Below are 27604 nucleotides of genomic sequence, written 5' to 3'. Positions count from 1 at the left end.
TACAACCCACAAGTAACCTCAAGATGTTTCAGAAAGGAAAAGAAACCTCGGAATGATATGAAAAAGTGTGACTCCACAGGCTGGCACCATTTACGCCATTTTATTCAAAGCATACATACATAAATGACAATATAATGTAGATCTGGACATGATATAATCTAATAAACCTCAGGAAGGGTATCTCAAAGTGATCATCTCTATTATCTCCCTATCTCATGATTTGAGTCATTGAAATGTACGTGTGTCAAGTCACTGTTTGTCTCAAGGTGAGTTACAAAGCCATAAAAAACTCAAGTGCTTCTCAATGAATCTCCAAGTTGGAGATTAAAGAGAGCATTATGAGATAATTAATTAATACCCTGCTGTATTGGATGTATCCAAAATGATCTAAAATACAGTGTTGTTTTAACACTAGCAAAGATGGACCTGTATGTTCACCCAGAAAGTGATCATTTTAACACCCATGGTGACAAATCTCCCAACATATTTTTGCTGTGTACTTTCTAACTAAAAGCATACTTTCTAACTTTCACTGAGTCACTTTCAAGCAATATTCAGCTATTAAATGATGGTGTCAATCATCATTGTTCTTTTAAAGGATGTTATAAGCAGTACTGAATGTACTGATTTTAATGTTTTCAGCCATCATTGTTTTTCTGATAGTCTGTTTAAAACTGTGTTCCCATGGTCACTTTTATTTTGGCTGGATGGTGGTGTCCGCTTTGACCTGAAGTGTGTCAGTGCAATCACCAGAGTCTATGAGATTAACGATAGCATGTGTTGTTTTGAAGAGGAGAGAGCAGTAGTGGTATCAGGTAGCTAGGAGATCTGTGACAACGTCAACACAGTGTGTCTGAGTTTAGATGTGAAGGATCAAAGCTGGTTTGCTTTCATCACACTCTGAAACTTCAAGGAGGTTCTCTAAGAAAGATACAGCAGACTTTGAAGTCACTTCTGCTGTGTTACTCAGTTCATGCTGGCTTGAAGAGTATTCATGACGTTCCTGTCACCACTTCCCAAATTCATATCAATATGTCGCCTTTAGTAACCATTTAGTTTTTGTCTTAATAAACATTAAGACTTCTTGTTTTTTCAATGCAGTGCTTACAAGTGTGCTAATGCTGTCTTTAAAGTAAATGCCACTTGAATTTATATTTTGTTATAATAACAAATAATGCAATGTCATTTATACAATGTGTGCAAAGGTTTGGGGTAATTTTTTTTAATGAAATTAATACTTTTATTTATCAAGGATGCCTTAATTTTATCAAAAGATCAGTTTCCACATTAAAGGGATAGTTCGGCCAAAAATGATATTTAACCCATGATTTACTCACCCTCAAGCCGTTCGAGATCCATATGTCAATCTTTTTTCAGATGAACACATTTTCAGTTATTTTAGAAAATGTCTTAGATCTTTCAGTGGTTATAATGTGAAGCAATGGGGTCCACCTCCTTCAAGTCCCAAAATGTGCATGCATCCTTCACAAAAGTAATCCATCCGGCTCCAGGGGGATAAACGAAGGCCTTCAGAGGGCAATCCGTGCGGTTTTGTCGTAAAAATATACATATTTAAAACTTTGTAAACGAAAATAACTGGCTTCCGGTAGCGGTCGACGCGCGTTCACGGAGATGGATGCTGGCGTATGACGTAGGACGTAGCGTAGGAAGCGTGGTGACGTAGAACGAACGTAGAGTTTTGTTTTGCTCTGCTCTCTGGCTGCGCTGTCACGTTCGTTCTACGTCACGACGCTTCCTACGCTACGTCCTACGGCCGGATGGATTACTTTTGTGAAGGATGCATGCACATTTTGGGACTTGAAGGAGGTGGACCCCATTGCTTCACATTATAACCACTGAAAGATCTAAGACATTTTCTAAAATAACTGAAAATGTGTTCGTCTGAAAAAAAGATTGACATATGCACAGAGCCGTCGCATAGGCTGTGCGAACTGTGCAACCGCACAGGGCCTCGCGCCACTAGGGGGCCTCGCAATCCTGCTGATTTTTTTTTTTTTTTTTTTGGAAAAAAATTTGTTTTGTTTTTTTGTCCCCACCACTTTTTAAAACATCTCGCGGCACGAATGTACCAATTCTACAAATAAATAAAACATCTCCAGTTAACTGGCAGAGTATTCATTTCGTTCGTTTTTTTAAATAAGAGACGATCTAGCGCTGACATGTGTTTTTTAAATCAAGGGATCAAAGTGGTCGTTGCCGCTCGCGCACACTGTCTTCACTAGGACGCGCGCTTCAATCAGTTCCGGATACTCAAAACATAATGCACACAAACGTGTCCATGCTTGATATACAACCACTAATGAACATAATCGGTTTTGATGAAAAAAAAAAACTATATGAGTGCGGATTCGAACCTAAAATCTCTGGCACGCTAGACGAAAGTTCTACCTCTGGACCATTCAGATACACATCAATAAAATAGCCGGATGTATGTATTCACACGAAAATTCTCGAGCTGACTTGCTGTAAAGCCACTCGTTGCACAGTTGATTTTTTTCCCTCTGAAATAAATAGCAAAAAGTCATAGCTGAGACTATGCATAATTATGCTGTATTATTCTACTTGATAAAAACGTATTGCAGCGAGATTATGCGTGCAATAGAACTAACGTTAAAACAGCTACGTCCGTTTGACTGTTATTCATGCGCAATTGAGCATCCACATCAATGAGCAGGGCCTCGCATTTCAAGTTCGCACAGGGCCTCGCACCCCACCTGCGACGGCACTGCATATGCATCTCGAACGGCTTGAGGGTGAGTAAATCATGGGTTAAATATCATTTTTGGCCGAACTATCCCTTTAAGTTAAGCAGCACAACTGTTTTAAACATTGACGAGTATCAAATCAGCATATCAGAATGATTTCTGAAGGATCATGTGACACTGAAGTATCAGGAATAAGGAATAAATTACATTTTAAAATAATGTTAAATTATAATATTTTACATTTACGGACACTGTATTCTATGCACGTATCAACAGTATGACTCTCTAAATGTGTCTCCTGGAGATTTCTGTTTGTCATAGTTGTGCAAATCCACATTTGTTTTTATGCCTTTCTTCGATTTTCTATGAGACTGCAACTGACTGCAGATGTCAAAAACAATAGATTTCACTGTCCCTGATGAAAGCAAGCTTGCATAAGGCATGAAATGTAATCACGAACAAAAGAAAAAAGGGGACAGGTCAACCGGACTAGTGCCAAGGGTGTAATAATGCTCCACTGAATGTCAATGGTCTGTGTGTATGTGTGTGTTTGTCAGTTTGTAAGTGAAACATCGAGTGGGAGTTGTGTGTTTCATAACAAAATAACATTGCATAAACATGAGGATTGAATTATTTGGATCAAATGTTAATTGCAATAACAACGTCGTGAATATTAAAGCTCATTTCACATTACTTTTCTTTTTCAATTAACACACATGCCTAATTAGCTTAACTGTCCTAATTAGAATTACTTAATTACGCTGAGATTATTTAATGTTTTTAAGTCATAAAACTTCATTTAGGTTCAGCGAAGATCTGACGCCTAAAATTGCTGAAATAACAATAAAAAATTTAAAAGGACTTTTTCAGCATCTCACATAACTTTAAGAAATTCCTTCTGTAGCCACAGATTGCGAAAATCCTTTTAGAAGGATGTATAAAATGCAGTCTTCCTTATGAACAGCCGCCTGCACATTTAACATTCTTCATATTTCTTCATGGCTGAGCAGCACGCATGTGAGTCACACATCAGGTACGGCCTTCCCACACTGACCCATTAACCACGTCCCACACCTATTAGCGCATGACACCTTTTCTTGAGAAGTCTCATCGTAATTTTCGCTTAGCGCATGCCTGAGGCGCAAACCCGCGACTGCTTCCTTTGGCTGATGAAAGTCTATGCAAAAATATTCCCATCAGACCTGACAGTTTGGGGAAAGCCCGGTCATGAGCAATGAGACATCTTTCCAGATGAGAAAGGAATAATAGCAGAGATGAAGGTGGATGTTTGTGAGATGTTTATGCCTTTGGCACCCACTGAACAAAAGCAGCCGAGGAAACACCCACAATGCTGCTGAGTCTGGAACCAGCTAGTTTAGACCGGTAGCTGTTGATGGATGGGGGTGGGAAGGGATGTAGGGGGAGAGAATGAAAGAAAAAGGGCAATTGAGAACAAGGATGGTGTTATGAATGACACATTGAATATTCGGACCGTCTGTTTCACGTGACTCATCTCTCACGCTCTGTCGGTGATGTAATCTTTTTGGCCAGTGCTATTATTAGCGCTCTGTGCCAAGTCAACATCAGCAGCAGATCACTGAGAGGAGCATATTGACCCTCTGACATGTTTTATAATGATCATTCAAATTGAGCTTTTCTTTCTAGAGATCCAGAGTCTGGTGGGAATAGTGTGCTTGTCCTTTGGCAGTCCAATTTATCCTAAATTGTGTGTATGTGTATGTATATATTGTTGTACAGTTGTACAGTGATGGTTATACCATGGTACTTTTTGTTATAGACCACCAGTGTTGGGAAGCCCGACTAACGAAAAAGTAGCTGAATACAGAACTTAAAGCTATTTATTTAAGGACTCATATCGTTTTTTTATATATAACTGTTCTTTGGTATAATTTATTATTTATTCAGAGCCATATTTTTTTTCTGTCGGATAAACAAACAAATTCTGAACGGTTTAAATCAGTTAGGATGATAGCTGGCAGCATTAACTTATAGCATATTGACACAAAAAATATTTATATTTTAATATATTGAAATAAAATCAAACAATAAAAACACAATGCACTCTATTTTATACAATTGGGTTTAAACCCACAGCATTAAACATTAAAATATCTTCATTTAAAATGATCTAAAATGCAGTAAGGAGAATACTGACACAACAATGAATTATCTTTTTATATTTTTGTTCAATTTCGATTGACTTTAAGACAGTGATGCAGCATTTTGTTGTTCTGTACATGTTAATGAATCATAAAAATAACCATGGCATTACTGTGCTTTCCATGTCTAAAAAAACATGGTAATAACATGATGTTCCTCTTCAGAGAAAATGCTCAAATCACACTTGTCATCTTCCAAATACCTACCATCAGTGGAACAGAGATTGATTTATTCTTCGAGACAGTGACTAACACACATACCTTGAGCCAAATATATATATCTTTCTTGTTGCTTGATGATAAACACATATGCATCCTCCAGGCAGGAAACAGCCTAGACGGCTCTCCCTTCTGAGGGGGAAGGCAGACGAATCTTTGCTATATTATTACCCTGCAATTCTTTCTCTTCACTTCACCACTACAAATTTCCATCAGCTGGTGATGATAGCTGTTTGAGTGACTTGTACGCAGATACTGTATATCACCGGTCTGCTCTTGATTATGTTCACACATGTTTGTTTCACACACGAAGGCCCACGGGGCTGTTGCTGAGGTTTACCTGTCTGACTGATGTGTGTGGAAATTAGCTTGAGGCCACAGACTGCTTGGCCCCTTTATAGTCGGCTCTAGAAAAGGGGGGAGGTGCATCTGTGACTAACACAGTATCTATATATAGTAGCACTCAAAGGCACACAGATGGAGTGCAGGAGTGGTTCTGGGTACAGTAGACTGCAAAGATCAATGCATTTACCTGCTTCTCAGGTAAATGTATCTTTTAATGGAGTAAAAATCCACTTGCACATTAAATATTTTACAGAAGATTTAATGTTTTAAAAGGTTACAGAGACCCATCCAATTTTAATTATTATTATCTCCCTTCACATCACCCTGTATGATCTCAAGAAAACAAAAGGTAGCAAAAGCCATTTCTAAGCTTAATTATACTGCTGCAAGATGGCTGAGCAAATTAGTTTTTACTTTTATCAGGGACTCACTCCAGCTAATATAGCTCTGTTGTTTTTTTCCCTTACAAATCAGCGTCAGACACTTGAGAAGGAGGCAACAAGTTTATCGTCATACATACTGTAGTCATGTGGTCAGTTCCATTCCCTGCCAACTGTGACAGGATGGTCTACATGGTTGACAGATGCCATTAAATGCAGCTGAACAGTACAGAGAAGTTATGAGTGATGTACCATACATTTTCTTTCTTGTAAGAGAAAACTACTTATATTATGTTGAGATCATGAGAAAACAAAATTTTGGCCTTAATATGTAGAAGATGTGTCAAGACCAATGACATAGATAAAGCAGATGCATAGGTCTCAGAACCTCTAGTGTTGTTTTATATTGATTTGTCCTTCAGTAGATGCTTTTTAACCAGAGCAACTGCTGAAGTATAGCTTTTACTCTCCTGCTCCTGCTGGGCTGTCATTCTCACTTAATATGTCTGGTTCCCAAGCCATCCGCCTGTCATTCAGGGCATAATGTTTTTAATGCATGGTGTATGGCTATTTTAAGCGCAGTATCTTCCTCCGGATAGGGCATATCTGTAGAGACTGTGGGATAAGCTACAAAAAAGAAAAGAAAAGTACATTTACATTTCCAGCTGCTTTTTTCCCATAGCAACTCACAAAAAAAAAAGTTGAATATTTTGTGTCAGTTATTTAAAAGAGTAGCATGACATACTTGAAAAGAGTATTTTTTATTTAAATGTTTATAACTAATCTCTGTTATTTGTCTCTTAAGGAAAATTATCTAGACACCATGTAAATCATAACACATTTAGCTGAATTAAACTGTAGATATTAAGATTTCTTTCTTTTTTTCAGATAATTGACATTATATATATGTTTGTACATATGTACAATCTATACGTTTTTGTCTTGGTCCATAGACCTAGTGAAAGTAGATAGCTATTTAATTTGATGCAAATGAAAAATAGGCTATGAGAATTTTTTTTTGTCCACATCACAGCCATAATGCAACCAAACAAAGAACCAAACAACTCACAATAGCTAATTTATGTCTGTTTGGTCAGACAAGACAGTGACATTGTAGAACTCTGGCGCTAATCCAGCACTGTCATTAGAAAGCTGATAATACAGAGTGACTCATCTCTCAGTCTCCATAATGGCAGGCCTCTCTGATACTGTCTCTCTGTCTCATCAGGAACCAATTGACCTTAGAGAACATTGTGACATTTTTTCATTTAGTCTTGCTTTTACCTGCAGTTAGTGTCATTTTATTTTTCTTTATTTTTTTATGCTGAATATTACATTCTGCTTTCTTCGTGGCATAAAATGTTCCTGAACCATTTTGTTACAGTGTCATTTGCAAAAGATGCACTACAAATTAAAAACCAAACAGTAAATTATTTTAAAATTAAACCTTTTTTTTTTTATGTCTTATTAGCCTCACTTATATTATTATTATTATTTTATTATTTTTTTTTACTTTCTTTAGTGTGTTATGTTGCTGTTTGAGCAAAGTAAGTCCTCTCCAAAGAGTATTGTTATAGTAACACTCTAGTGAACGTTCTATAAATAGTGTTATAGTAAGCACTCTTTCTGAACTCCCTGAAACACCTTGAAGTCTTGAATTTTCTTCCGTACACGTCACAACATTCCTCATTTAAATAATTCCCGCCCAGATCATATGCAAAAAAAGGAACAGTTCCGGTTTAGTTGCGTTAGTAGTGTGTTGAAACTCGCGGTTATGGTAAAGGGCTTGACACTTCCGAAACATGTTTGAAGCTCTTGACCAATCACAACACACTGGTCCGGCCGACCAATTAGAGCTCATTGCGCTTTTCCGAAGGAGGGGCATTGAGACCGGAACTAAACAGAGCATTACTGACAGACTTGGAAAAGAGGTGCTGCAACAATGTAAAATAAGTGAAAAATAATGTGTTTTATGACCGATTCTAGTAGACACCAATAACAAAATCAAGACTTTGTAAAAGGGCATAATATAGCCTTGTTAATATATTTTTTAAATATTTAATCTTCATTAAATTATTATTATTATAGACATGTTTGCCCTTTTTTATAATAAATGTATTAGAGTAAGTGTATTTTGCTCCACTGGAAGTTTTATTTTTTTTTTCACTTCCAAATATAAAACTCAGTTATTAAAAAGGTACAGTGTGGGTTTAATTTGTAACTCATGATGATATTAGCTGTTCTGCACACATGTACTGTTTACACCCATATTGTTTATGGTACAGCGCGGTGCAGTATATCCGTCCTATAAACACAACACGTATCAGATTGAATGGTCTGGTTTCTGCCACTCCCTGTTATGGGTTTCAGTGACTACTGAAAGGATAAGTAGGTCCACATTATCAAGTGTATCAGGTCCTGAGGACTGACTCCCCAGGCCAGACTGGTCCCAGAACAGGGTCCTCTAATCTCCACTTTGGCTCTCTATCACCCTTCTCAAATCTCAAGCCTCTAAGTGAACCGTGATCCCCCATACAGCTTTGATTATGTCATCGGAGGCCATCCGGAGGTGCTGATGTCTTATTAATCAGGAGCTGTTTATGTAAGTCGGAGCCATGTTGCCTGTATTTATGCACATTACTGCAGGATAAATGGTTGGCTTGGGGCCAGTGATAAAGCCCGATGTAGATTGATGTATGACCTGAACAAGTTGTTTTTGATGAACTGACCCACAGCTGTTACTTTTAGCTTATGTTCAGAAGTCTGTCTGAATGTGTCTTCTGTTACATAAGGCAACGGGATCAATCGTGGGCCAGAGAACCATCCAGAAAGGTTATTATTGGAGGGGGGATGGCTCTCCTGCCGTCAGCATCCAGTGTTACTGATGTGATCGTGTGAGTGGTTGTGCATGAGCAGATCATATTGAATGGAAACCTGATCAGATCTCCTCCCTGTTTACTCACCGGCTGTGCGCCCTAGGGACGACTACAGGAACAAAAACATGGGCTTTGCCTCAGTGTGTATTAATGAAGGTGGCACTGAAGAGTCTGTAATGAGTTTCTAGTTCAAATGTGATTGGGTATTTGTACTGTGACACAGAAGAAGACCTGTGAACAAATTACCCTTTGCTAAGCCGGCCACCAATCCAGTCTTCTCAAGCTTTTTCTTTTTCTCACTATTTTCTTTTTTTTTATGAAGAATATACTGTATGTGTCTAGATAGATAGTTTTTAACGCAGTCGTGTGAAATGTATACAATATTGCTGGGTAACTCATATTAGTGACATTCACAGGTACCATACGAGTTATAGAAAAGTTAGGAACAGTTATGTTCCCTCACAGTAATATGTATAAGGATAAGTGGATACAAGGATCTATATTCTATATTTACATTCTAAAATGCTGATTTGGTGACAACATTTCAAGACAACATTTATTTTGAATATCTTTTTACAAGCAGTTGTACTGCTTAATATTTGTGAAAACAGTGATTCATTGTTTTCAATATTCTTTAGTTAATCTAGTTAATCTTTAAGTTAATCTATTTCTGTATTAAGTAGTATAAAGTATAAATATTTTTATTTATTTAAAAAAATATATATTTATTTTGTCAAGTTCTGTTCAATAATATGTGCAAATATCACACAGACCCAAAAAGGATTTGCATTAACCTCAAAAATAACCTTTAATGTTTGTGTTCTGCAAATTCTCATAATTTACGTCAGTAATCTTTGACACTGTTTTTTATACAAAGCAAATGTAGGTCACAAAATGAAGTGATGACAGACCGTAAATGAATATGTCCGAATGAGCGAGGCTTTATTTGAGCTTATTTGTTTATGAGATTGTACCATGACCTTGCTAACTAACACACATTCGGTACAGACCTTTTTTTGGCTTCATTACCGCGTTTCCACGCCAGCTCACGACTACCCAGAATCACGCTTCCCAGCATGCACCCGATGGACACTGCACACTACGGACGTCCCAGCTCTCTTTTCCTTCCTGCTCTGAGTCTGACACATCCCTTTCACACCACTCGCTGCCCTCCTGACTTTTATCCCAACAATACCTCATTTAATGCCATCTCGGCTGTAGTGACTCCATATTTCCCTTTAGTCAGCAGCCAGGATAGGATTTCCACAGACACTGTTTCCCCTTAATTTGGGTTTCCCAACAGGGACTCTCAGTTTAGCTGAAAAAACACTGTGTTGTTTGCATTGAAAGGGTTACACTGTTCACAGAACAGACCGTTACCTAGTGCCCTCCACATGAGAGATGGCTGCCAGTTTTTTTTTTATGTTTCCACAAATACAGTTATGAGAGGTCGCAGACAAGGTGAAACTGTCCAGTTGTTTTTGTTTGATAAGGTTTTGCACTGTTCCTGACGTGTACAGTACATTGACTCTTGGAATCTGTCAAATCAAAAAAGCCCTAGTTGGCTAACTGTAAATAGGAAACTATATAAGGTCAGCTGTCAGAATATAGAATCTTATAGAATATACTGGATATAATTTGTTGTAGATCCACAAACACACACACACACACACACACAGATTTATCAACTGTTGCTTTTTCTGGCTGTCCATTCTGCAGTGTGATGTAACAGTCCTCCACACTCCAAGCTTTTTAAATATGCATCAAAAATATTAGAAGTATAAATGATTTAGGAACAACCTTGGACTTTTGAGATGCTCTTCTCGGACTCGGAGGTAGACTCTGTCATTTTGAATGTGTGTATTCTGCTGAGTGTGTGCCGGGTAGATGAGGACCCCAGGGTCTCTGCTGATGTATCTGTCACTCTGTGTTTCTCAGATTTGTTTCCTGGTGTCTGCATTCCGGGGACGTATGTTCTCGGAGGAAAGCTGCGCTACTCTTGGCCTCTTCTTCCATTACTTCCACCTCAGCCAGTTCAGCTGGATGCTCATACAGGTAAAACTTTCCTTTTGTCATCTACTCGTGTGGTCAGTGGAGCAAGTTTGTGCATTGACCACAACAAAATGAAAAATTTAAATTAACCTCATATTTGGTGCTAATCAGAAGAAAGAAAGTCATACAAGTTTGGAACAACATGAAGGTGAATAAATGATGACAGAATCTTCATTTTTGAACTATCCTTTTAACCAATTGAAGGTGAGATCAGGAAGTTTTCAGAGTAAAGTTTTTACTACAGATCATTTAAAGGTGTGCCACAAACTTTTGTTTAATCGATTAACTTACTTACAGAGAGATAAACATTTCACAATTGTAAGTTACATTAAACACACATTGCCATGATTGTTTACTTGAGTTTTATAGAACTTGCCCTCAGACAATAGACTGCCTGACAAGGTTTTACTCTCAACTACTCAAAAACTCTCAACTTCAAAAGTAATCAAAAATAAATCTAGTTTCTGGGTTCCACTTTTCTCTCTGATGTGTATTTGTAATTATGATTAGGACATACACTCATAAGAGTTTTTGAAAATCCAGCAAATATTAAAAGGCCTTTGGTATTTGACTTGTTGCTCATGAGTAGGAAATGTTTTCGCATAATAATAACACCATGAAAAGGAAGCTTGTATCAAAAGGCAAATTACTAATGCAGGCATCTTTTTTTTTGTGCGTGTGTGTGTGTGTGTGTGTGTGTGTGTGTGTGTGTGTGTGTGTGTGTGTGTGTGTGTGTGTGTGTGTGTGTGTGTGTGTGTGTGTGTGTGTGTGTGTGTGTGTGTGTGTGTGTTAAAAGTGTGTTAAAAGAACAACACTTATTGGCCTCTGCAAAATAACACATGTATGCTGTTAAAATGATGTTTGCTGTTGAACATCATAACTTCCCATTATCAGCTCAGGAATGGGATTTGTTCAATCTGTTAGGAAACGCATGATTTTGCAGGAAGGTGTTCCAGCACACCTGCAATAGCTGTTCAGAGACCTTTGGAAAATCCATCGCATAACTCTTGCTGGACCTGTTACCCTTTTGCCTGCTCTCTTCTTTTCCTTTGTGCAGTAATCCCTTCTAAGCACAGAAGGAAGTCTGTCTCTGGAAGTCAATTCACTCATAGCTGTGAAGGTCGTCTTGTTCTCCAGAAGCAAAAACAGGATTTGGCCAGAATATGCTTAATGCAATGAAAAAAGAACACAGCTTTTAATCCCCCAAAGACCCACACAGAACACAAACATCTGGGCTCATGTGGCAGTTGAGGTTGAAAAGACATAGGACCGAGCACTGACCCTGGAGGAACCTCTCACCTAAATTGAACTTCTTGAAATCAAAGACTGTTTTGCTCACATAGTGGGATTATCTTGTTTTTCTCAATGACGCTGAAAAACACCAGGGGCTTAGCAGTTTACATAGAGCATGTAATCTCTTTTGGCACTTGATGAACTGGTGTTGAAAGATTGTGCAAGAGAACATGAAATAAACTAACCGACTATGGTTTTAGGTTGATGGGGCCATAAATTGTGAAAGGGCCAAAAGTGTAAGGGCCAATATGTATGACACTATGTTTATGTGAGTGTGTTGATGTGCCGAAGTGGGCGTGAGTTTATGAAAACACACATGGAATAAATCACACACAAGTTGTCTTTGGTGGGAAAGGTAAATCGTGATTCAGACTGGAAAGTATTTGCATCCTGGAGAGAATGATTTGAACATGTGCTTGTCTTTATCTCAAAACAGCTGGCATAATAGCTTGTAATACAACTTCACTTTATGTGATGTGTCATAATTCATTTACACTTTTCTCATTGTTCTTTAATTTCTCTGATTCAGTAACCACCCACAATCCAGTTTATGGTAGTCTGCTGCATCTTCTACAACCTAGAACTGACCCACAAGATGGGGAATTGCACCAGAAAAATTGTGTTCAGTGCAAATTTTGCTGGTACCTAATTTTCTAAATTAATTGAGAGAATCTGGGTATAAAACAAAGTTTTGTCTTTGTTTGCTCAAGACACTATACACTACACAACTTTTCAAATCCAAAGAGATTTGTACGAATGCTAGATGTCATACACTTGCCAGATTTGTAACTGGTTACAGAGAAAATCTGGCATCATACACTAAAGGGCTGAGGACCATACTCTACCATATTTTCAAGACATTCTGAACACAACATACTCAGACAGAAACACACACCTCGTTGCTAGGAGATGCTTGACAAATGAAAACAATATTAGTTCTAAAATTGGCTCAATATCAGACATATTTGATATCCTCAGACCAGATGGAATCATAGTCTGAAGATAAAACAATCGGTGTCCATCATACACTACATGAATTGTCAACTCCGACTGCCCAGAAACTGCAGACTGGTTCTCACTTTTGGCAACACCATTGACTCTTTCTGACTGCAAATATGTTTTAAAAGTCATGTTGTGTATTCCAGCCTTCAATGGAAAGATATTCCATGCCTACTTTAAAAGTTTCAATTTATCAATGAAAACTATTGATCTAAGAGTTTCTTTTTACGCACAGGGACTTATGTTTTAGCCTGTGCTAAAATAAATCCCAGAGACTCCATAAACTGCCACGGTTGAAGCACCGGAGCAATGGAAGTTGCGAGACAGGCGTAGTGCCAACTTCTTCCATAATTACAAAGAGACTGGAGAGGGATTGCAGCGTGTTTGGACACCCAAAAGCTATAATACAACGTCCTGCCAGCTTTGCTTTTCTCTTCATCTCTTATCCAAGTTCCAAGCACAGCAAAACAGAGCTGCAGCAGTTTCTATCCATTTATGGAGTTAATATTGATGGATGAAGGTGCCACCTAGGACTTCAATGTTGATTTTGAACTCTTTGCTGAAGTACCTTAATGCCTAAAATAAAGTAGGCTAGCTGAACGAGTAGTCTTAGTAGTTACTGAAATTAATTACACGGTCTTTAATTAATTTGCGGTCTTTAGCCTCCTTGTTAGAGCGCCCGCCTCCCAATTCAGAGACCCCGGTTCGAATCCCACTCGGAGAGGGGCGAGTAGGATCAGTTATACTAGTCTTATCAGAACATTAATCAACCATCCTTTTTTTTTTTATGAATCAGGCTTGTTTGTAACACGGCCATGTTTCCATTTGTTTATTTAGTAACACTTCTGTTTTCTTTCCCAGGCCATAAACTTCTGGCAGATATTGGTGATGAATGATGAGCACACAGAGAGACGCTATCTTCTCTACTTCCTGCTCAGCTGGGGACTTCCTGCTCTGGTCATCATCATTCTGGTTGTGGTCCTGCTGGGAGGTTTTGGATGGAGCATCCATAGTGTGTATGGCCTGGTACAAGGAGATCTGTGAGTTTGTGAAAATCTGCTCTCTTTCTCTCTCACACACATACACACATTTACTAAATGAGGCCATACCATACAGTTTTACATTTGTGTATAATAAATGCTGTAGAGTAGGAATGTCAAACGAACTGGTACTTTTCAGTAATAGTTTGTAGAGTGAAAAAAAACGTTATTAGGACATCCCTAAATGTCTCTAAAGGGAGGTTGTAACATACAGTATTCATGTAACAAATTTGTCCTCATATTCACTGGAACAGATTCACTTCATGCATCCACAAACATGAAAGCTCACATTTTTGTCACTGTTTCGGACTCATAGTTACTCATTTCCTGTGTTAATGTATTGTAAGCAATTTCTGTCACACACACACAAACTCTTCTTTGCCCAGTTTACATTAATTGATTGTGTGTGGTCAGGGTCTGTTGTTGGTAAGTCGGGTAGAGCTGCTATTTTTAGCCTCTCTGTGTTTATGAGATCACAAGCTGTGACTGTGCATACGTTCGGTTTCACCCCAGCCAAGCCTGTAGTGATAACAGAAGACTAAGGACACTCCTCTTCACCCAGTCTCAAAGAAGCTCTTAGCAAGTAAACTCCCAGATGACTCATGAAAGCCAAACATCTCTCTTTCCAAGAGCAAACAAATGATGTCACCTCACTGGCCACCGCAGTTCTCGCCTTTTCCCGTTCATAGGGAAATTTTTGTGACCCGGGAAGAGTCAAATGCTTGATAGTAATAGAAACACATTAGTTTAAAGGTCAGATTTAAACACACTTTAAACCTCACCATATGTATAAATATAAACTGGTGACATGACTATCGGCACCATGTAGTGGTACAACTATTACAATATTTTTAATTAGCTTTTATTTTTATAGTAGTTTTATTTTTAATAAGTAATTTTAATTTTAGTAACATTTTGTTATGTGCTTTTTTTTCCCCATTTTTATTTGTTTTTGGATATTTTAATTTCAGTTTTATTTATTTTTTTAGTTTTTTTGTCTGCCAGGGCAACATTTCTCATTTTCATTTAAGTTTTTCATCTAATATTCAGATTTCATTATATTTCAGCTTTATTTCAATTAGTGAAAATTACTTTTAATAGTTTTAGTTTCAGTAAACTTTAACAACACTGGAGTGAGGGAGGGAGCAAAATGGTCATGAAAAATACATTTTGAGTGTTTTTTGTGTGTGTGTGTGTGTGTGCAAGAAACCTTTACTAACAATATAGTGTATGATTTAAATGATGATAAAACTATACTGAGACATTTGTAAGGTTGTAACGTTTTTGCATTTTAATGCTTTGATTTTCCACCATTATTAAGTAAACATGCACTAGACAGACACTTTTGTTCTTGTGTCTCTCGTCTTTTACAGTGTCTTGTGCATGATACATTCTAAATCTCTAGACCTTGCAGAGTTTTTTTTTTTTATTATTCCTCTGACCTGTGTCGCAAAAAAAGAAAAAAGAAACAGGTATCACAACTAGAAACTGAACTACATGTTTATTTCGTATTTCAAAAATGTGTGTTGTTTTCTGTGTGACAGATATACAGGCATAGGCTATTATACTAAACTGGGCGTTTCAAAATTATAATCAGATGAAGTCTAGTGAAAAATGACCTGTTTATTTTCCTACAGGCATTTCAAATGCTCTGAATTCTATTATGGCTACATTGTGCCATTTCTTCTCTATGAAATGAGCCCAGACTGTGTTTGTCCATTCTCTCTGGACTGGGAGATGCCAGGCCTGTGAACAGAATGCAACTGCTGCTTATTTTGATACATATCACGTCATAACAAGATTACTCTGGGTTGAGTTTCCCAAAGCTTTCCCATTCCAAATACCAGCCAGAGACTTCATAACTGCATACAGGACAAAAACAAATGCAGACTGGAAGAAATTCCTTAGATAGAAGGAAAGAAGTCCGAGAAAGACAGAAAGAGAGAATATCAGGATATTCCATCTTTAATTTGTGTTTTTGTGGTTCAAACATGAAAATAGACAACATTCATAAAACTTCATAAGGACGCCCATCATTCTTTCATGGAGTACTAAATACACAAACACACAACCATAAACCTGATAATACATTTGTGTTCCAATCCTCTTTATGTGCACTGACAATATTAATTTTCTGTTTTGTCTTTCTTGTCATCTTTGAAGGTGCTTCATCCCAAATGTATATGCCGCTCTCTGTACGGCCGCCCTGGTTCCTCTCATTTGTTTGGTAGGGGTGCTGGTGATTTTCATCCATGCGTATCAGGTCACTCAGCAGTGGAAGGCTTATGATGACGTCTACCGAGGGCGAACAAACAGCTCAGGTGTGTAAGCTTGTTTTCTTTTTATACATAATTTTACAAATTGCACAATAAATAGCCTCAAGGTATCCTACCATATAAGCATGGCAAGAACATGTCACTGCAGTGAACACGTTACAAGAAACTGGTGTTTTTAAAGTAAAGAACTCATGATCATCAGAGAAACTGAAAGTAAACTAAGAGTAGGTGCTTTCCTTTGGAAAGTGTCTTGTTAAGCAATCATCAGATTGCTCTGGGCTGTTCTTTCAGGAATATTGCACTTCCTTCCAAATAATGTATTACTTTCAATGATGGTTTGTTAGTCTTTCCTTTCTTTCAAAAGTGCCCTCAGCAATTTTGAACAGGTTGTAGATCATTGGATTAAATCTTGTGTAACTTACTTCTCCACTGCTGAGTAAATATGTATGTCAACTCTCTACTGGATGATTATCTATTTATTGTTCACAACCTCCACCTTCATGTTTAGTCTCAAAATTACCACTGTTTCAAAGTGTAATATCAGCACCTTCCAACCAATGTTTGTACAATTAGCATGTTAAACACTTGTTAATCCACCGTGATGGTTTCATTGTTTACCCGTAACTGCTGTTCTGGGCTTTAAATGGTGGCATTGTACAGTGTGCGTGTGGGTGGTCAGCAAGGGTTGCCATGTGCAATGTTAGCTTTCCTCTTTGTGCGCGAGCATGCTCGCAGCACAGCGGGCTAATCCTAAACCACTCAACTTTATTACAGAGGGCTGCACCGTCAGCCCACCCTTTGCTCGCAAACACAATGACCTCACTGTAGAACTCCCACTCATGCTTTTTTTCATATTGCAGGACACACAGACGTAAGCAAATGCATTATGCTGCAAATTTGCTCCTTCATGCCGGATGTGTTTAACGACTATCTAAGAAGCACAGTCAGATATATATGCATCTAGTAAACTCGCTCTTTCCTGTTAACACTCTGCGGCTCTTCTAGATGTTGATTCTGCCAGGGTGTGTTACTGCTTGATTACACGTCAAACCAAACATTCAGCTCCGGACAGGGATGAACTGGCCACAGCGAGCAAAAAGAACTTTTCCCGGTGGGCCGGTCGACATGTTGGAAGCTAAATTTAGATATAAAGTAAATATAGAAAGGTTTTAAAGAGAAAAAAAGTTCTGACATCGTCAGGCCAACCCATTGCCTTAAGGCCACAGCCGTAGCATCCAGATTTACTGCCAGAAGAAGGATTCAATCACATGAGTCTTCAATTCCTAGTTTATTTAAAATGTAATTCAATTATGCATGGTTTTAACATGGGTTCTGTGAACGCATTGCATTTATTACTGAGAATTTCAGATATATCAAACTGTGAAAACGATATACATATATAAAATGAAAATAAATAAATATTTAAAATAAATACTATATAAAATGACCACTTGCATCTCTAAACTGGTAGTTAAATCTGACTGTGACTTGCCTTTGATATATTCTGAGGTGCTCTTTAAAATGTCTATAGGGGTTTTCAGCCTCAGAAGAACCACATTAGAGCCAAGATATTAAAGAGTAAGTTCACCCAAACCCGTAAGCCCTTCGTTCATCTTCGGAACACAAATTAAGATATTTTTGATGAAATCCGAGAGTGGTAACGTTATTACCACTCTCAAGGCCCAGAAAGGTAGTAAAGAAATCATTAACAATAGTCCATGTAACTACAGTGGTTCAACCTTAATGTTATGAAGCTACAAGTATACTTTTTGTACGCAAAAAAAACGAAACAAAAATTACTGACTTTATTCACCAATTTCCTCTCTTCCTTGTCAGTCTCTGACGCTAGCTAGAGACAGAGGTGTTCTTTCCAAGGCCTGTGAGGAGATAATTACCTCAACCCTATTTAAAGATTTAATTTGGCTTTTGCAGTTGTTCTACATTATCTTAAGAGAATAGTGCTTTTTCACAGTGCAGTAATGTTATTGGAAAGTAAAGCCTTATTGGCTCAGGAATAATCCTTCATCTCTTTTAATGAGGCTTGTTTATGTGGTGACGTAAGACTGCAATAGCTCACTGATTGTACGCTGTGGGGGCTTTGAAGAATACAATATGAATACATATGAACTAAAACTGAAAAATACTTTTTTTCTCTTAGTTCTTGTTAATTTTAACATTTAATAGGCCTGAGCTAACATAAGCTATAACAACAGTTGTTGACAAAGATGAATAAATACTATAACAAATGTAGTGTTCGTTGTTAATGCATTAACTTACCTTAACTAATAGAACCTTATTGTAAAGTGTTGTCGTTTTTTTTATGCTAATGTGGCCAGTTTAGTCTTAAAGTCCCCCTGTGGTAAAAAATCAAGCTTTTATTGTTGTTTATATGTCTATGTGGTGTTTTTAATATGCTTTAATTATTTACAAATGCACAAGTCAACACCATTGCTGAGTATTTTCTCCTTAAAACTGCAGTGAACTGTCTCAAAATCACGTTTTGAAATCGCTGGTATTTCTGACCTCACAAACTACCTTGTAACCAATCACGACAGCGTGTGATCATCAACAAGAGGATCTCTGAGCTGGTGTGAGTGAGTGGAGGTGGGGCTAATTTGCATATTTATAGGACCACGTATACTAAATGAGGCAAGGGTGTAAAGTTACATTCAAGCTATTTTAAGGCATGAAGATTTTTTTTTTCAAAGAAAAAAAACATTTAAATACGTAATTTTGGTGATCAAAGATGAGTTTTAAAGGATAAAATGATTGACTAGGAGACTTTAAAAGTGTCATCTATTTTTTTCATAACTTTTTAAAGTCACTTACCTAAAAAGGTAGATCGGTATAATTTGACTTGGAAAAGTAAGAATGATTACCCCTTGGATAACTGCTAGTTGGTCGAACTAGTTCTTAATAAGACAGTCCTAACATAGTGGCTAAGTTAATGCAACTGGCCTGGTCTGACATATGATCTGATTCATGGTTAGTCATTAGACATAACTGCAAAGTCCGGCCTAAAACATCGGTGAACATTTGAAAACCTGTATTTGCTGTTTAGCTTTATAGCCCAGCCTATAAACATAGGCTATTTTAAGCCTATTTTAAGAAAATGAAGACTATTTGAAAATGATACAATGTCCTAAGTCAAATGAATTGTTCTTAGAATCTACTGCTGCGACTGATTGCCGTACAAGATGTACTTTGCGATACAGACCAAGTTTTCATAGTAAACAAAGGGAGAGAACTCGTGACTTTTTTATGAGCCTTTCGTGTAATTGTACTTGGAACCAGATCTAATCTGGCTCAGTCCTATTTAATATTCTTTTGTTTTTTGTGAACAAAATAGTCAAAATGGATTTTGATCTGAAAGAGTATCCATATGTTTTCAGTGTTCAGACTCTATATTTTCTTTGTATTTGCTTAGTAATGACTTGCAGTGCATACACTTGATCCCTGGGTCATGCATAATATTCCCCAAAATTGCATGATTGCATAATTCGTTTACAGCCCTTAGAGTCATACGGACATGGTTCTAAATCACTGTTTATCACTATCATATTTCAGCTGCTTCTAAATGATGTCCATTTCACCCTCCTGCATCTCATATCTTTATGACCTTGCTTTATTGCTTATATCACTAACACTATTCTCCTGTTGCATAACATTCCCAGGATTTGACCCAAGGTCTAGTGTCTGGATCCATGTGTTTTGGTGAAAACAGTCATCTAATTACTTGCATTTTGTTTGAAAACTGAGTTGAAAATGATCAGCAATGTACTTTTTGGGCAGTATGCATCTCATTTTAATGTTGAAAAAGACTTTTTAATGAGTAGATTTATAAAATGGATTACTGTAATTCATATCACCTTATTGCTTAATTTACTGTTTTTTTAAATGGTATTTTTAATATTCAACTTATTTTGTATATAGAATTTTCTTAAATGCAGACAAATCTGATATATTTATTTTATTTTATAATTATTATTATTTTTTGTGATCTCACCTCTGTTTTAATGGTCACTGGAACTGCTGTAGATTCTATCCATCCTCCTTTTTATGGCAAATTCTATTAGTTTTCCCTAGAGAGGTTTCAGAGAACATGTTGTATGGAACGTCTGGTCAGAGCGCTGGCGTGAGGCCAGACACGCTCCCCACACCCACAGTTCAGAGGAAGGAGCAGGATGTCCAAATGTCACCCACAAGCACACGTACATACACACGCACACGCATACAAGGATATCAAGTGTTTGGTTCCAGAGAGTGTGTTGATCTAGTATGTACTTCCATCTTAAGCCTTTGTTTACTTCTCTCAAAATTGTTGGACACCTCTGGTGTTCCAGCAGATTTACTGGAAGATCTCAGCTCCTTCCCACTCTCTTCTTCTTTCATCTCTTTACCAAGATCCTCTTCTTCAACCACCCATGTCTCTTCCAGTTGAAACACTTGGTGTTTTTTTCGTCGTATCATTGAAGCTGTTGGCCAGGCAGATGTTAGCTCACTCAAGAGGGAGACAAAGGGAGGTCTTTCATCCTCTGAGCCGAACCACAGCTGAGTGTTGTGACAGCTGCTTTGGCATCTTAAACAGGAGCCAGAGATCTGTCTCACATTTGGGCCCTGCTGTCTTCCCTCAGTGGTCCTCAGTGCTTGCCTTCTCATGCTGAGGCTCTTCTCCTCCTAAGAAACAAGGAAAACTTTTTCAACTTTGGAATAATAATATAATTGTCTGTTGTGATTGCACAGTGTGTTTATCCGTTGTAATCGATGAATATCTCAGCACCACTACATATTATTTTCATGACTTCACCCTAAATGCCCAGTGTTGTTTTTCTGTCAGAGCACTACCAGTGTATTTAACATGATTATGTCAGAATTATAGATTCTGATTGGTTGATATGTTCCAGTGGATTTTGTTTTTCTGTAGGAAGTAGTTTCCATTGTTTAGTGCGGTACAGTTTTATATCACTTTCCCACATTCTCATTATGTTAGATTAATATAAGATATAATCATAATTAATTAATATATAGACACTACCGTTTAAAAGTTTGGGGTCATAACGATTTTTTTGGTTTCACTTTATTTTGATGGTCCCTTTAACACATTCTGTTGACTATAAGTAACGTTGCACCTTCAACTAACTCTCTTTAGAGTGTTAGTAGAGTATTAGTAGACTGGTAGAGTTATGGTTAGAGTAAGTTGATATGTAATTGCAAAGTTACTTATAGTCAGTAGAATGTCTGTTGGTGACCCATCACAATAAAGAGTTAGCAGATATTAAGCATACAGTCTACTAATACTCTAATGAGAGTTATTTGACATGTAGTTACAAAGTTACTTATAGTCAACAGAATGTTCAAAAGGGACCATCAAAATAGTGTTACAGATTTTTTAAATAATAATAATATTAAATTAATACTTTTAGTCAGCATGGATGCATTATATCGATCAAAAGTGATAGTAGAGACATTTATAATAGAAAAAAAATCTATTTGAAAAATTAGCTTCTTTTGAACTTTCTATTCATCAAAGAATCCTTAAAAAAAAAATTATCACATTTCATAACCGTTTTCAACATTGATTAGAATAAGAAATGTTTGTTGAAGTCAAGTCATCTTCATTTAATAGCGCTTTTAACAATGTAGATTGTTCCAAAGCAGCTTTACATTGATAATAGGAAATTAAAGTAACAGAGATTGTTTTGGCTTTATAGCAGCTCTAGAATAAAGTTATTGTCCAGCTAAAGTTAGTTTGATTGATTCACTTAGTTATTAACTTAGGGGCCGCTAACGCGACACCGTTTTAACAGAAAACTCTTAAGTTCTTTCTGCGCAAGCTTCAAAAACGCGAACCAGTGAAAACGCTGATGTTTACGAGTTCAGTCTATAGGTATGCGCGTTTGTGCGCAGGTGTGTAGTCCTTCCCTACAAATCAACCCTCAACATACTACTTGTCTGGCCTTTAAATTTATAATACAGAATTTGTATCGCTTCCACGTAGCCACGTGAACCGGAATTATCCCGACAACGCTTTATCTGTAGATAGGTGAAGGAAGGGGAGGGAGGCCTTCACAGGGAAGAGCCTAGTTGACATTTCAGGACTGCGCTGTCGTCGTGTCCAGGCGCAGGTCCTTCATCAGATCTAGATCCGGCGGACTGCGGTAAACCTCGGGATAAACAGAGAGACTAATATTAGCGTAGACGCCATTCTTCTTATGATGTAACGAGTACATCATGTTCCCGGTTCCGGCTGACCTAATCTATGCAGCCTAACATTGAATTATAGAAGTTTATAATGTGTTATGTGTATGCTAGGTCAAAGAGATGTGTTTTTAGCCTAATTTGAACTGACAGAGTGTTTCTGCTTCCCGGACAATGTTAGGAAGACTGTTCCAAAGTTTTGGTGCTAAATAGGAAAAGGATCTACCGCCAGCAGTCGATTTTGATATTCTAGGTATTATCAACTGACCAGAATTTTGAGATCGCAATAGACGTGAAGGATTATAATGCGTTAAGAGCTCGCTCAAGTACTGCGGAGCTAAACCATTTAGTGCTTTGTAAGTGATCAGCAATATTTTAAAATGTATACGATGTTTAATAGGGAGCCAATGCAGTGTTGACAGAACCGGGCTAATATGGTCATACTTCCTGGTTCTGGTAAGAACTCTAGCTGCTGCGTTTTGGACCAGCTGTAATTTGTTTATTAAGCGTGCAGGGCAACCACCCAGTAGAGCATTACAATAATCTAGCCTTGATGTCATGAACGCATGGACTAATTGTTCCGCATTTGTCATTGAGAGCATATGGCGTAATTTAGATATATTTTTAAGATGGAAAAATGCGGTTTTACAGATACTAGACACGTGACTTTCAAATGAAAGACTGGTATCAAAGAGCACAGCCAGGTTCCTAACTGACGACGAAGACTTGACAGAGCAGCCATCAAGTGTTAGACAGTATTCTAGATTATTATGTGAGGACCAATAATTAGAATCTCTGTTTTTTTTTTTCAGAATTAAGTAGTAGGAAATTACTAGTCATCCAATTTTTTATATCAGCTATGCATTCCGTTAATTTTGTGAATTGGTAAGTTTTGTCAGGGCGTGAAGAAATATAGAGCTGAGTATCATCAGCATAACAGTGAAAACTAATTCCATGCTTCCTAATGATATCTGAACATCAAAACAGCATATTAGAATGATGTCTGAAGTAATGACTGCTGAAAATTCTGAAAAAAGAGAAAAAAAAAACATATATTATGTTTATAAACCCTTAGAAATTACTTTTGTTGGTGTAACTTGATGTAGTGAGGTTGATTCAGTCACATGTTTTTGACCTCAAAATGTTTCATCTTTACATTGGCTGCATGGGAGTCACTTCAGTTGTGAAATATGAGTGGAAACATTAGAGGTATCGTACAGTCCTTGTGTTTAAGCCATGGCCTTATGAGAGCCTGGTTTTCATTGAGAGAGGAAGTGCTCTAGCCAGTTCCATTCCAGCAGAGAGATGGTTCCTCAGAGTTTGGGAACCTGCTGCTTCAGAGGCACACAGACCACAGCCTGGAATGTGCTTACAGTGATGGAACGCAAAGGCAGTCAGGGAGAGGAGGGTGGGAAGGACATGGAGAGAGAACAACATGTTCAAAGATGAGACTGATATGCAAAACAATAAACGGGGAGAAGCTGGAATAACAGAGAAATATAAAGACGTTGGATGTTACTGATTTGTGGAAGAATTTGTATATGAGTAAAAAATAAAGGAAACGTTTATCAAAATTAAAGTTTACAAATGTGTTCACAATACATGTAAATACAATTAATTATAGCAATAATACAGGGTGTATTTGGGAAAGGTTGGCATGAAGGCCTACTGCACCTCTCAAATCATTTTACACAGCATTTTGCTATTTTTATAATTATGCATGCATTAAAATAATGCTTTAATAACCCTATTGATTGGAAAGATTATATGTAATATTAGTGCTTTTAAATATGCGTAACTGTTAGAAATAGTATATACTTTTTAATGTGTCATTATTTAAATGAACTAGTGAAGACAAAATGTGAATTAAAAAAGTAAACATGATAAAGCCTCGTGCACACCGGGACAATTATCGCGGCCGCTTATCGACAGCATTTGTCAAAATGTTTTGCGACGCGTTTTTGTGTTCACACCCAAGATTTTCACTGGCGATGCGCAGAGTGGGCGCGCAAATTCACTCCCTGACAGTAGATGGCGCTATCACAGCTCACCATCGAATCCTATTAGATCTGCAATTCCTCTCCATAATCTTATTGAGATTTTTGTAGTCGCTGTGGCGTTTGTCATAAAGTTCTTTGTGTTCAGACACCAAACAGACCAGCAGCTCTACATTCATCTTGCCTCGTTGCATCTTCGTCGTCTACTTACTTCCTCTTCATCGTCTTCTATCAATGTGTGCTTGGCAAGACCGTTTTGTGCGGTCAGGTACTGTAACTTCAGCAGCTCCAGGCACGTGAACAAAAGCAGCAATCTCATTGGTCGGCCAGTTTTTAACGTGGCGCATCAAACCAAAAAAATTAACCCGAGGTGTTTTTTTTTTTTTAAATAACGCTTTTACGCCTGCCGCTTTCTGCTTTGCCCTTTGTTTATTCACAAAGCATTAAACGTTGGCGATAAGCTCGTGCGATAATCGTCCCGGTGTGCACGGGCCTTAAGGAAATGATAAAAGTTACTGGATCTAAACCTTCTCTTAGGGTGCTTTCACACTAGCAGTTTAGTTTGAAACGGGGCACGGTTTGCATGAATGTGAAACCTGCATGCGGACCCAGGAGCGCACCGGACTACACAAGACTACCTGTAGAAGGTGGTCTGAGTTCGGTTGCACTGGAACTGTGGCGCAATTGTGAAAGCAATTCTGACTCTGGTGTGTGCTTGTTCAGGAAGTAACGTAACCTGCACATGCATTTTAGCCGATGACGACCCAAGTGTCGTTCACTCTACTGCACATAATAGCACCAAATTAATAAAAAAATACAATATATTTACCCACATCAAATGTTTTTTGTCATGCGCTGTGCACGTTTGTCATGACATAAGATGAACACAAACGCACCGGGAAAAATCGCAGCAAACGTGCCCAGTGTGAAAGCCCCCTTATACATATTATAAATATAAAGTACATGTTGTTCATTTGTAATATTTGGAAGTGTCCCTCTCTTATGGCTTAGGTGGTAACTTGTATCCAGTTACACTGTAACATGAGCACTGTAAAGTGTTACCAAAGTGTATATGGCAAAAGTATCAGTAAAAGTAAATAGCCACCAGAACATCATGAAAGTAAATGTAAGACTGTCAAGACAAATGCAAACAGCAGGTAAAGTAAGACAGGTGGAAGGAAATGGAATGACCAAGGCATTTTTGTTGTGCTAACCTGGTGTTAAACTTCGGCCTTGTGCCATGTGTTGTCTATCAGCTAAAGAATGTGTGGCCTAATTTTCATTGCCAAGTCTTTCATAATGTTTGCCTGCTTCGACTGGCAGGTCTTCCACTGACTCACCCCAGAGACATGTCAGTCATGCATGGCCTATGACTCTGTTTGTCTTTGCACTCATGGTGTCATCAGAGCCATATTAACATCAAAGCACCAGCACAACAGATGTTAATGCTTGTGCATTAGTTCTGCTGGTGAAACACTGGGATGGTGCAGACACTGAAGGCACAGGACACCGTGTTCTCAAACAGCAAGTCTTGTCCCTGAAGGAAGTCGGATATTGGATTGGACTGATTCTCTTCACCCTTATTCACGCTAATGAAAGCCAATTATAATCTCATTTGCTGTTTTTTGTCATGCGTGCATGCATATCAGCAATAATGCTTGGAGAATTTGAGGATTATTTGAAATCTCTCTTGAACTTGCAGGGTGTTTTGCTTCACTTAATTTGATTAGATGCTAGCATGCGGGAACAAGTCTGCAGGTGCACGCGTGATTGTTTTCCGTCATCAGGGATGCGGTAAGCGTGCCCAGGGAAGCGTTGTGTTGTTGAGGTTAAACCAATGAATATTCATTATAGAATATACAATGAATAGATGTGGGTTCTGCACATCTGCCGTTGCATCTAATGACCTTCAATCATGTGCTAGAACAAACCGAGCTAATATGTTGTCTAATTTCAGCCTCTAATTGTCCGAACAATTGCAGGCATCAAAGAGAGAGGCTAATATTCTAATATTCCGCTTGTTCACTCAATTTCCAGGTCGTCTCATAAGTGAATTGATGCTCTAGTTCTAAATCAAATAGACACTGAAAGCGCTATATAAAAAAAGAGAATACAGGTTTCTGCTATTGTTTGGAACACTCAGAGTGCTCGGCCGAGCTCACGTCCATGTTTATGTAATGAAAGGAGAGCATGATGGATGAGTCAACCTGTTCTCCATTCTGGAGCCGAACTTGTTTGTTCCCTCATTAAATGTACGAATTAAAAAACAGGGTTCTCAGGAGGTCGAGGAGGTGAGTGGATGCAAATAAGGCCTGCTGAAAGAAACAATGACACAGACTGTCTATCCCTCTCTCTAATAATCAGCCACAGCTTTGCCGGGCTGTGTACATGGCCAACATAGTCATCACAAATGAGGTGTTAGTGTAGCCAAAGGAAGTGGTATTAGGTAACATACAAGAAGTGTAATGATTTATTAGGGGATGGGTGACAGTAATGAAAGGTCATGAAAACACAAAATGGCATTTATTTATGTATTTGTTTAATTATCAGGCGTTACATGTTACACAACAATAATCACCGACAAGTCTTTCTGGTCTACAAACTATGTCTGAAAAACGTATGCAGCTGACTTGTTAGCTCGCTGTCTTATCAGGCAATGACTTTGCAGGCAGCGTTTGCACATGAAGGTACCTCACAAAACTGAGTTTGGACAGACTTCTGAGGCAGAGTAAGGATTTAATGATCTACAGCAAAAATAGAGAGAGCTTTGGTGATAAATAAGCATATATATATATAATCGGTCATATAATCGGTCAACGAGCGATGTCTCGTGGTTCCATCACAGAGAGCCACAAAATCACTTTCCAGAACATTCTCATTCACGGTTCCATGCTGGTGGAATGCTCTCCCCACCCTTATCCGGAATGCAGAATCCCTGACAACATTCAAAAGACAGCTATCACTTAACCTCATAAAAAAAATTAAATAATAATAATAATAAAATAAAAAAAGTTACAGGAAAT

General features: G+C 37.9%; 1 protein-coding gene across 1 annotated transcript in view; it reads left to right on the top strand.

Annotated features, from left to right (window-relative positions):
- adgrv1 (adhesion G protein-coupled receptor V1) overlaps positions 1-27604 on the top strand; it is a 161439-nt gene that overhangs the window by 120631 nt on the left and 13204 nt on the right. Inside the window, exons 84-86 of the mRNA XM_084413365.1 lie at positions 10665-10781; positions 13932-14110; positions 16274-16431. Of these exons, the coding sequence (XP_084269491.1) occupies positions 10665-10781; positions 13932-14110; positions 16274-16431 (454 nt within the window). The remainder of the gene's footprint in view (positions 1-10664; positions 10782-13931; positions 14111-16273; positions 16432-27604) is intronic.

The sequence above is a fragment of the Rutilus rutilus genome, assembly GCF_951802725.1.
Source record: "Rutilus rutilus genome assembly, chromosome: 7".
In the NCBI taxonomy this organism is placed as follows: Eukaryota; Metazoa; Chordata; class Actinopteri; order Cypriniformes; family Leuciscidae; genus Rutilus; species Rutilus rutilus.
Note: the sequence above shows the minus strand (reverse complement) of the source record. Positions and strands in the feature narration are given on the sequence as shown.